At 36.1% G+C, this 12,882-nt stretch overlaps 1 protein-coding gene across 1 annotated transcript in view; it reads left to right on the top strand.

Moving 5' to 3' along the window:
* The first annotated feature begins 347 nt into the window (after window positions 1-347).
* LOC129229823 (uncharacterized) overlaps window positions 348-12,882 on the top strand; it is a 100,906-nt gene continuing 88,371 nt past the window's right edge. Inside the window, exon 1 of the mRNA XM_054864197.1 lies at window positions 348-621. Coding sequence (XP_054720172.1) covers window positions 475-621 — 147 coding nt within the window. The 5' untranslated portion in view covers window positions 348-474. The remainder of the gene's footprint in view (window positions 622-12,882) is intronic.

The following is a 12,882-nucleotide window of genomic DNA, read 5'->3' on the forward strand; positions in this document are numbered from 1 at the left end:
TTCAAAAGTTAAAGAGAGAAAAAGAATACAGCCTTTGCAACGAAACGAAAAAAAAAAATAAATAAAAATGTTACTACACACAATTTTCACATGAATAAATATTACCACATAAGAAACGAATATTTCGTTGAGCCTAGCTCGAGTAGAGATCCTCTATACGTAGTATGCAGGATCTCTGGGGTCCATCGTCCCCTCCCTTGGCTATGCCACTGGTTCTTCAATTGGAGAGTAGAGACTCAATTTCTATTCCTCCTAGCTAAACACTGTGCCTTCCAATTAGCTGTAAATGAAGTGAAATGAAATGAGTCGAGCGTGCATCAAATCACGTTAACGAGTTGTTATAACGATGGTTTAATTTTTGTATAATTAATTTAATTTTTTTTTGTCATCGTATGAAATATTCATGAACTCATAAATTTAGATGAGTTACCAGTTTTGAAAGCAAAGCTGTTGTGTGTTGATCTATAGTCAAGCATGTCTTTTCAAGTTAAAAATGATTCGCAGCAGAATTGCAGAAATTGTTCTTTTTGTGGCGGATATAAAATTGCTAGTTTTGGCCATAGGCAATCGGAATTGCACCAAAAAAATGTTGCTAAGAAGTTGAAAACAATTGCTTTTCATGTAAGTTTATTGTTGCTCAAATATTAATCCATTTTATTTATTTTGTGTGCCATGTGTGCTGCAATCAGCCCAATTTCTGGTTGTGGAAAGGGTTATAGTAGAGATACACGGAATACTCGGTTAGAATTCCAACCGAAAATTCGGCCGATTACCGAATAATGGTTAAAATTTTACTGTAATATTTGTATTTTTATTTCAAGCCAATTTAAAATTAAAAATGTTTATCCATTTTGGGAAATGCAAATGCACTCTCATTTAACATTTTAAAATTCTCTACATTTAAAGTCGTAAAAAAGTGAATAGTAAATAAATATATTATTCCATAAGCAAAAGAAAATTAATTTTGTGGATGGCTAATTTTGTTTATCTGGAGTTCTGCTTATATATATATATATATTGATATTTTTTTCTTTCCTGATGCATGATTTGACAGCATAATTGATATTATGTTAACATGTTACAGATGTCTTATAGATTGCCTTATGTTTCTGCACCATCATTCACCTACTTATATTTTGACTACTATGATTAATTGAAGGCAGGTGTTATACACTAAGGGGGGGGTGGAGGCAATGTCTTCTTTTTAATGATCGTTTTATCAGAGGATCGTTCATTCTTTTGATCCGTTCATTCAACTTGTTCATTTGAACGAGCTTCGTTCATTTAATGAATTTGCCAGTGATTTTTCTGCACCAAGATGTACCGAGTAGCGCTGTGGCCAAGTAACGACTAACGAGTACCAATTATGTTTTAAGAAGAACCACTGACACACGCGTGATGAATTTTGAACTCATTGGAATAGTAATATAGACCTCCAATGAAGGGTTGTTTGGCTTAAACCATGGGTTCAACTGTGGTTTAAACTAAGTGTTTTTTTTTTAAATGTTTTTTTGAAAATTTTGGTTTTTCCCCAAGTGTTTTCATAAATTTTACATATATTTGCAAAGAGTAAAATCTAATTAATGCAAAGTAGCTAGAAAAGCTTTATAATTATATTAGATTTAATAAATTTCCCCAATCCAGAATCATTGAGCATAGACCTCACACCATTCATTATGGTTAAATTATATCTTTCTACAACCCCGTTCATTTGTGGGGTGTAGGAGTTGGTCCGCTCTATCTTTATTCCCTGATTGGTGAGATAGTTCTCAAAATCTTTGTTAACAAATTCTTTTCCGTTATCGGAACGGATAGCCAAAATTTTTGAGTTCAGGAATCTTTCAGTCCTTTTTTGAAAATTGACAAAAACATTAAATGCCTCACTTTTTGCTTTTAAAAAGAAAACATATGATTTTCTTGAGAAATCATCTATAATTATAAAAATATATCTCTTTCCCCCCAAGGACTCAGTCTGAAGGGGTCCCATGAGATCCATGTAGAGCAATTGAAGTGCAGAAATTAGTACGCCTTTCTGGCATAGATTTAAAAGAGCACTTCCTCATTTTCCCCAATTGACAAGGGTCACAATTGGGTTTTTGCCCCTTCTTAATTTCTAGTCCCTGGACTGCACCGAGTTTACTTGTTTCGGTGATACTCTCCATATTTATATGGCAAAACCTTCTATGCCATTTCTCCATGTCAACACTGACCATGTTGGCCCCTTCAGATGGGCCCTTGGTCTTAAAAACTTTTGTATAATTAACATTTTCACAATCAATATAAAAATTTGGTTTGACATGATAAAGTTTATTTATTAAATTTGCTGTAAATAGTTTAACATTCTCTTGATTAAAAATGCAGATCTTTCCGGGCAACCATTTAAGCTTATAGCCCTGTCTGTCTATACAGGAACCAGAAATTAGGTTGCGTCGCAGTGTTGGAGCATAGAAAACATTATTGAGGGTGATAGTAACTAATTTTCCATCTGATTCAATTTTAAAAATTACTTTCCCAATGCCCTCTACCTGACTCTTCACGTTTCCTACAACTACCTCCATTTGTGTGTTTTGAACAGGCTCTAATTCTGCAAACAATGACTTATCTGGACAAAAATGAGATGTACTGCCACTGTCCAATAGCCATGTATCCTCACATTTTCAGGGCACAATACAGGCTGATTTTGCTACCGTTTTTCGGTACTTTCACAAAAATCTTGTTTTGAAATCGGTACTTTCACAATAATCAAGTAATAAAATCAGTAGCTTCACAAAAACATCGAAAATTTCACAAATTCGCATTTTAAAATATAAAATTTGTTTCTCTTTAAAACAAAATGTACTCATAAAATAAAATTATAAGCAGATTGATATGAACAATCGCTTAAATAGAAACCCTTTTGTAGTATTTTAACTAATTTTTAGCTGTTTCTCACCAAAGTATTTATGCAATATTATTGCAATCTTTAAACATCAGTTTTGAAGAATCGTTTTTCTCATAATTTCCTATATTGTACACAGTACATAGATCATTAAGCTGAAATTACCGTGGTATTTTTTGTACTTCTTAGGTTTTTAGCTCCCCCCCCCCCCCAAAAAAAACAAAATTTGTTAAAAATACTAGATGTCTTTTACACTTTTCAAACTAAAATTTCACTTGTTCCACTACTTCTTTTACAAAAATTAGGATGCATCTAAAATTTCACAAAAACAATGCTGATAAAAAAAACTTTCACAAAAATAGAATGATGCAATACTTTCACAAAAATAGGTAGTGAGAAAAAAATCCTGGATTGGCCCCTGATTTTGGGTAGGTAGTATTTGCAGAAATTTCGTTTTCATTTACAGAACAAAACATTCCTGCCTGAGGGTCTTCTTTGGTTTTGAATTTAAAACTCTTATCGTGTTTTACTTTGTTTTGGCTCCAACACCTCGACACAATATGCCCTTTCTTTTTACAAATGTAACAAACTTTATTCTTAAAAAGGAATTTACTCCAGAAATTTGCCATTCCGGAGTTTCCGGGTTTTGAAAACATTGCCGAATTTTCTACATTAGGCTCTTTGGCCAAATACCTAATCCTGCTTTCCTCAGCCAGTAGTTCGTTTTTCACTTTAGAGAAAGTAAATCTCTCTTCTTCCCATCTGTAGATGGCTTGAACAATACTGCTGAAATTTGAAGGTAAATGTCGTATCAATTGGAAGGTTCTGATTTTTTCTTCCATGATATATCAGGGTTTAAGCTGGGTTCAAAAATTCTTTAGCATAAAAGCTAAAATTGAGGGGAAAATGTTAGCAAAATGCTAAAATGTTACACATTCTCATATATTTATATATGCATCAGTGTGTTTCATCTCCAGTTGAAAATAAAATTCATATTTCATCTGTGACATCTTTGAAGAAATAAGTACAACAGCTATTTTTTTAAAACATAAAATAAAAAAAGAAAACACGATTGGTGTTTAGAACGTTGCAGTCTCCTCCTCCTAATAAAGCAGTTATTGGGGGGACATAATGCTAGATAAGACTAATAGTTATTGAACTTAATTATAGTTTAAACATCTTAGCTAAGATTTAAAAAGATTAAGTTGATTATCGCCATACATGCTTCCTCTTTAGGATCATAGATTTCTTCTTTTTTTAAAAAAATTAATTTATTTTTTTTCTGAGCAAAAAAGCGAAAATGCATTGCTTTATTTTCGCAATTCAGAAGGTGTTTTCGCATTATGCGAAAAATGCGACCGTAGCGGAAACCCTGTGATATATCCATTTTCGACTAATTGGTTAAAAATTCCCCCCAACCTTGCAGCGAATAATCCCACCGTTTCACCTTCTTGCATTTTGCAAGAGAAGTAGGATTCCCATAGCACGGCCACTCTGGCCAAAGATGGGGGTTCAAACTTTGTCTTAAGGGCTTTCCAAGCTTCACTAGGATCTTTCAAATCATCAATTAGCCTTTTTAGGTCTTTTTCTAAATTTAAATAGAAGATGGCTAAAGCTTGGCCACATCTTTTTCTGTCAGCACTAGTTAATTCCTCTTCTTGTTTCTTTTGGGTAACCTCCCATAAATCCTTTTCTATGAGCACCATTTTTATGTCTTTTGACCAGGTAGCCCAATTATGGGAGCCCAACTTCTTAAATAATCCTTCTCCATAATAAAAAATGATTCAATTTTCTCCGGGCAGATCAACCACACAACTCTGCTACCACCTGTTGGATATATTTAGATCTTATTGAGTTAGTAGCCTACAGCTAAGCTGAGAATTAGGCAACTCATTACCAACTGAATTTTGAGGAAGTGGTCTGCCCGAAGAAAATAAAACATGAATCATTTTAACATTGGAAAACATTTATTTAAACATGCATTAGTAAAAACAGTTGCAACACAATAGTTTAGTCCTCAAAAATGTTAGGTATGCTAAGTCAAAAAAGTCGTACAGTTAGTCCAAGTTGAATCAAGATGAACACGCAGGATGTAAAAGTTCTATCGGCTTATTACCGTGAATTCCGCATAGGCAGAAGGACAACACCGCAATTCGTCATAATCGCTCGGTAATCAGTTCATGCCTCGGACACCAATTCACCACATCCAGGTAAGCCATGTAGATGGACTCGCTCCTTCCCTTATCTCTGAAGACTAAGCAACTGGCTTAACTTGAACAATAATAACTTTTCATTGTGATGAACATCACCACAGCACGCGCTTCCAAAGTGGGGGCATCAACGAGGAAGCAATCCAAATACCCGACCTCACCAGAGAGGCCGGAAGCCAAAACGTTATCAAAACATATGAACGAACACAAACGCCAAGCGAGAGGATGAGTGAGAGAGTGAGCTACGATCGGTCCGCATATTTATTGCCAGATCCGACCGTGCTCGTAGTAATGTGACGTTACCTCATTTGCATCTTGCAAGAGCAGCTCAACTCCGAAAAAACACAGCTTGCAGGTTGCTCAATCCTTATCTTATTCGATATTCGGCACCTAACACCTCAACAGGTTATCTTACGTAATTAACATGTGCTCTGTCGGAAGTTTGCCGACTTCTGCCGAATGGCGGCAACCAATCATAGCGTGCCACTAATTTTCCCGATCACTTCCGATTCAAACTTACACATTTGAGTGTCGGTGGCAGGTGGATGGGATTCCCCGTGCAAGGTTTTTCCGGAATGGCAAAAGGTAAGTTACAAATCTTTTTTATTTTTTTTTTCTCTTTAACAATATTGATGAAATCCTTTAAGAAACAAAAATAAAGGCTTTAGCCCAACACCAACAAGGAATTTGAACAATGGAAAAGAGATAAAATTAAAATTTTTGAGTTTCGCTAACTAAAAAACGCTTATAACTTTTTTTCTAGTGGATTTAGGTTATTGGACCTTGGGCGCCCTGACCCTTTCTTCGTTAGGAGCATTTTTTAAAGACCTTTTCAGCCATATCAAATTCGAAAAAATTGAACCATCCGTTCGCGTAGAAAGAGACATTTAAGACGAAAATGCGTTTTTTATTAATATCTCCGTTAATTAGCGTTCGATTTCAAAAATTTTTATTGATGACACTAAAACTCGGCAATAGCTACTGAACAAAAAAAGAATGAAGGAAATCGGTTCACAAACAGAGGCCGAATCGGTACCGAAAGAAAACGGCTTGCCTATTAATATATAAAGATTCCACAAATTTTACTTTTTTCAGCTATCTAACAATTTTTAAACAAATATTTCAACTATTTGTGACACATAAATAAATGAATTCAGTCAATTTGTTGTCATTTTATATAGCTAAAATATTTTTTAACAGTGCATGTATTCTGTCCCATTCATCCCCATAAAGGGGATGAATGGGACAAAACTGGGGATGAATGGGACCAGTAAAAAAAATTCACTTAACACTGAAAAAAAATTTAATGTTACATTGATTTCTGATCACAAATGTAGGAAGGTATATTTCTCTTTTTTCAAATTGAAATGGGGGAAAAAAAAGGTAAGGAAAAATATTAGTCAACTCTTATTTTACATCATATTGACCAAAATTTACATCAAATGACAAAAGTCCTTTTTTCCTTTCAGTTCCCAACATTCTAGGCTTCGTCAGTTTCATTATAAAATCTTCAAAGTCGACAATATAAATTTCTGGAACATCAGGGTAATAAAACAAAAAGGTGTTTTCTTTCTTTTTCAGCAATTGCACTTGAACATTTTCAACATTGTTTTTTAAAACTCGAGCAACATAGCATATCATTTTTTTTCCCCCACTAAATTTTGTCAAAATGAAATCATCTTCTAGGCCATCTGGAATGAGATTCTGCATTAGATTATCAGATTCACTTTCATCCATGAATGAATCACTTTCATCATTAAGCGATCAAGTGTCAGTGCTGTTTTCTTGTTTGTCTAAGATCACTTTGTTTTTGATTTTGTTCCTCTTCTGTTTCTTTGTCTTAGCTATTTCTTGTTCTTTAATGACTTGTTTTTCTGGTGTTTTCTTCCTCTACATGCTTTGGGTATGGGTGAATAGTTGTGAGAGTCTTCTTTGTTCATTGCAAATGTTTCTGTTGGTGTACTAGGGCTATTTATGAAATTTGAACTAGTTGAAGGAACACTAAAATCTTGTTCAGCTGCTGACTTGGCAGTAACTAATGGACGATCAGTTACGGAAGCTGAAAGTCCTCTTCAGTGAAAATCTCTGTTAAGGGGGTACATGCCAGTCTTTTGAAAACCAGCTATATAATGTTATGTTTTGTAAAAGCAGAAATATATGCAGTATTTGAAAGGGCGGCAATATTATAGATAGCAATGTTTTTGCCTGGCTGGTTAGTCATCCAGTTATTCTGAGCAATACGATACCTCATTTTAAATGGACTATAGACTGATACATCGAGGGGTTGCACACGATGGCTACAGTGTGGTGGAAATGTTAACAGCACAACACCCTGTTCTTTTGCAAAGGAAATAACCTCAATATTTACATGACTCATGATTATCCATAATCAACAGTACTGGTTTTTCTTTTGTGCATTTTGTATGTTTGACAAAATGCTCCATTGCTTTGAAAAAATTTGGCGCAGTCATCCACCTGCTAGGATGAACAAGACCTAAACTACCCGCCACTTTCTAGCATAAATTCCTTGTAGTTTACTCGAGGAAGGACTTACATAGACAGGAGGGATTGTGTTTCCACTGGCATTTACAAAATTCAACATTGTTATCAATTGACCTCGTTCAGCTGAGGTGATCTGACCGACTTGTTTTACTCCACGCTCAGCAATAATTTTGGGACACTATACTTAAGTCTGTCTCATCACAGTTATAGATATCTGCTGGTTCTAACTTGTATTTCTTTTGCAGACTTTCAAGTTTCTCAAAAAAAAAAAGGAATTGTGTTATTTTTATTAAAGCTACTGGCTCTTGACCCGCTATAAAGATGACTTAAACGTATTAATTTTACGATGTAAATTATTTAATAAGAATGAAAGCAAATTCAGGCGTTCGGATGGATGAATCTTGATGTCTATACAAAAACCCCCGAAAGCCAGTCTTTTCCAGCAGTTTTATTTTCTCCCCCACACTGATGGTACCTTTCCTAAGAATTTAGCATAATCAAAAGCTAGCTTCCTTGTTTGGACAGTGGTTAGACCATAACACATTTGAGATGAAATTTTTAAGTGATTAAGTATTCACTTAAAAATTTCATCGATGAATGGCCGCATGATGCCATCTCCCCTCGATAATAGCTCCATGGTACCAACCATCTGAAAAGATCACTGATGTATATGATTCTTAGTCAACTGAAATCAGTAGTTGCAGTACACAAATTGACTGCTTTCCTAAAATCAGGTTTCGGTAGCCTTCCATCAGCAATCCACTTGGGACACGTTTTGACCCAAGGCCTTTTTCGTGACAGTTGCAATTGCTTGATTTTCCTTTGAAAGCATTCTGTTTACCTTTTCTATTTTTCAGAACAAGAGCTTCCTGTTCACTTGACACGTCTTTTTCCCGACTTTCGAATTCCCTTTCATAGGAACATAGTTGAGTAGTCAGTTCGTCTGCAGTTCTTTTATCTTCCCCTAAAAGCAACCAACTAGACTGAAATGATATGAAATCATTAAGTAATATATCTAAAATCTTCAGTTCAGTAGCAACTCTGGTAATTCAGCCTCCTCTTTATTCTGCAATCCAGAATTGAGCTCATCCCATAGATTTTTCAGCCTTGAAAGATGAGGGGCTATATCCTCACTGTCATTCCACTTGAACTGGAAAAACTGCATGCATATATTATAGAGTTGATTTTCTGATGATGCTTCATATAACCTATGTAATTCTAACCAAATTTCTCGAGCATTTTCGAAATGCATTACCTTTTGAAGAGTTTCTGCTGCCATTGAATTAGTTAAGACGACCATAGCATTGTTATTGACTTTTTGATAGTCCTTCATGTCAGACTCGTACTTCGTGCGAGCAGCGGCATTTGCTTCCGCTAGCATATCTGACAAGATTAAATCTCCTTAAACTACCTCCAATGCACCTTTATGGCAATTCAAAATAAACTTAATTTTGTACTTCCATGCTTGCCAGTCACGCTCCCCAGTGAGAGGTTTTATTTGGACTTGAGCTGTATCCATGTTTGGCAAATCCAAATCTTAGGCCTAATGCATCGAAAAAAAACTCGATTTTTGCTACTTATCGCATTACGGAGTGGAAAGCGATATTGCACCCATAACCTGAAATGTTTTTAAAATCTTATTTGATAGAAATTGAAGCATCACGAGCACTATTACAGACAAAACCACTCATATTTATTACTTAGATACATTACATGGTTGCTAGCAATAAAAACTCAAAAAACACTCTTTCGCCTAGACTGTTGCCACTCGAAAAACACTAAATATTTTCTTTTGGCACAGTTAATCGTTTTATAAACAAATATTAACATTATTCACATAATATAGTACAAAACTAAAGAATATTTTCTGTTTTCTTGTAATGATCATGTCTCCTGTTTGTCTTTCTAAATGTAGCATGAGTTTCTACATGGTAACTCATGCTACAATGCTGTTATGCAAATAACAAATCAAAGCTGCTTCTTCTAAACTTTTATTTTGAATAAAAAAGATAAAAATTGAAGAAAATATTAAATTTTGAAGCAATTGACAGTTTATTAGATTTGCAAGAATAACATAGATGTTTTGGAAACTCATGTTCATGTGCTTAATAATTTCATTCATGAATAATATACACATAATGACTTTGGTTCTAAAAAAATTTATGAGTATTTACAATCATTAAATTTAAATTTAATTATGACAAAATTACAAAAGCAACATATAATTTTCTGATGAAAATTATAGCAGTAGAACAAAATCTTGTAGTAATGGCTAATTTTCAAGTGTTGCCATTCTAATAAAAAGAAACTTTTATACAAAATAAAATATTGTTAACATAGCTACAACTGTTTAGAATAATCATTCGCACAGTAGATTACAAAGTTAAGGATTTTTTTTGATGATTATGTACTTGTTCACATAGAATGGCACCATTTTTTAATATTACTATTGTTTGAGCAAACCTAACTTGGCAGCATTGTGAAGGCAACGCATTACAGCAATGTTGGCAGGGTAGGTTTGCCCCAACTGTAAGTTTTCTAAGTTCTAGTTCATCATGTTCTTTTACTTATTAATTGATTGATTTGAGCCATTTGCTTGACTACTAGCTAAGCTTTACATACGTTTAGAAACTTTTGGATAATAAATATTGCTCAAAACTTATGCCACCCTCCTTACACACTAAACAAACTGTTTTTTTTTTTTTTTTTTGACTTATCTCGGGCATGTTTAGCAATGCTAAACAACCCCCATGAATCCAAATATCTGCAAAAAATCCAAGAACAGCAATGGGTCACTAAGGACCTCATCCTTCGTAAAACCCAAACAAGATAGAATGTGCTCAGGTGAAAGCTCTCCAGCAGAGCACCAGTGACACTCCGGAAAAGTCTTGATATTCCCAGAGAATCTAAGAGCTTTTGTGTGGCCACTTAGGAATCTCGAATATCAATATAATATTAAACTCAAGAGAGAAGCTTGGACTAACATGTGCAGTGGCATCGATGCCAAAACCCCAAACACAAAACTTTGGAAACTTGCTCAATCACTCAGCTATAATCAGCCACAAAATATGCCGTGCAACACTGTGCTGACTTCAGAGGGCAAGGCTGCTCCTGATGATAAAACTGCTGCTAACATTTTGGGAGAGTTCTATAAAAGAGTGGGCAATTTGGAGTTTAACCAAAATGATATTGGTATCAAGGCCAGTTCAAAAAGAATGATCCATAATTGTCGGACCTCTAGCACTGGTGACCCTATTTTTATCCACGAGTTTTCCTTGAAAGAACTTAATTTAGCCCTGGGGGCAATGGATCTTCGTAAATCTCCAGGCCCTGATGGCATTCATGGATTCATGATCGGCAATCTGGGACCTCATGGCATGCAGAAACTCCTAGATATCTTTAATTTTTCATGGAAAATAGGTCGTCTTCCACGAGAATGGAAGAGAGCTATTGTTATCCCCATTCTAAAACCAGGAAAAGACACTGGTATCTCTGGGAGCTACAGACCTATCGCGCTAACATCCTTTGTCTGCAAGCTTATGGAGAGGCTCATTCTTGCCAGACTAAACATTCACTTATACAACAATAACCTGATTCCGAGTGAGCAGTATGGGTACAGAAAAGGTCATGGAGTAATAGATCAGATTTTGTATGTCACCCAGAGAATACGGGACGCGCAGAACATGAAACCTACTAACCACACTGTTGCCGCACTGTTGGATATGTCTAGTGCATTTGACAGAGTTTGGCGCCAGCTCTTGATCACCAAACTCCACAATCTTTTTAATGTAAGAGGAAAAGCCCTTCCCTGGATCTCTGATTTCCTCTGGAACAGATCCATTAGAGTTAAATACAACAATCACCTGTCCGAACCTTTGGGCCTCGGGCAGGGTGTACCTCAGGGATCAGTGTTGAGTCCCGTCCTGTTTTCTCTGTACATTACTGGCATTGAAAAAGAATTAGCTAAACACTGAAATCGGAATTTTTGCTGATGATATCATTGTCTGGAGCTCCGGCTCGGATGTCGGAGAGAGTGAGCTCAGACTCAACCGTGCCATGGAAAAAGCCCATGCCTTTGCTGAAAGGCACAAATTAATCTTTAATGCTACAAAATCTTTGACAACTTTTTTCACTACTAATAGACATCTATATGGGTACCAACCTAAGATCTCCATAAACGGAACCCAGTTGAGTTACGTTAAAAATGCTAAGTATCTTGGATACACATTAGATCAAGAGATTACAAGCAATAAACATATTGAAGGCCAAGCAATTAAGGCAAGGAAGAGGCTCAATATTCTCAAATTTATTTCTGGACGAAACTGGGGTGCGGAGGCCAGTACCCTTCGTACTACCTATATTTCTATCATTAGACCAGTACTGGAGTTCGGCTTCCCAGTTTACTCCTGTGCTTCAGAGACCAATCTCAATAAACTTGAAAGAGTACAGCTTAGCGCAGCTAGAATTATTGCCGGACTTAGACATAGTTGTCGAAATGATATAGTGCTCTTTGAGAGCAATTTGCCTGCCCTTGCAAAAAGAAGACAGTGTGGCCTTACAAGGTATTTTAGCAAATTATATAGTTATAGAGAACAACACCGGACTTCAGCCTACCTTCTTGCATGGAATGATAATACTCGTTTGAAGAAACATAGCCCCTTCTCCTATGCAAGGTCATTGAACTTACCTCCCTCCGATGTGGAAACACATTTCCTGGGTTACGCAGGAGCTGGATTGGAGCTTGAGGGAATTTATTTCCATGACGAGCTCCTGACTAGTGTGATCAAGAGTTCAGATCTACCGGACCTAGTTAAACAAATGGCCCTGGAAACTATACATAATATACCACATTTCTCCTTGAAAATCTATACAGATGGAAGCAGGGGAGAAGATGGCGTTTCGGGCAGTGGAGTATTCATTCCTACTCCCTCTGGGGCCTTGGAATTTAAAATCAGAAACCCGAATTTCTGTTCAGTATTTAGATCAGAACTGATTGCTATCAGGAAGGGTCTGCAGTGTGCTGTTCAGCGGGAGGAGTGTTTCCAGGAAATCTGGATTTTGACTGACAGTCGTGCCTCAATTCAGCACCTCGCTAATTGGAGTAATGTGGGCGACAAGACCAGCCTGGACATTCTGAGTCTACTACATACTCTTTCATCAGGACATACAATTCACTTTCAATGGATCCCTTCCCACGTTGGAGTTGAGGGTAATGAAAGGGCTGACTTTTTGGCTAGATCTGCTGCTGCGGAGGGTGTGAGCCCTTGTGGAGATCTTACTTTCAATGAGATC

Source organism: Uloborus diversus, chromosome 9 (genome assembly GCF_026930045.1).
Source record: "Uloborus diversus isolate 005 chromosome 9, Udiv.v.3.1, whole genome shotgun sequence".
NCBI classification, from domain to species: domain Eukaryota; kingdom Metazoa; phylum Arthropoda; class Arachnida; order Araneae; family Uloboridae; genus Uloborus; species Uloborus diversus.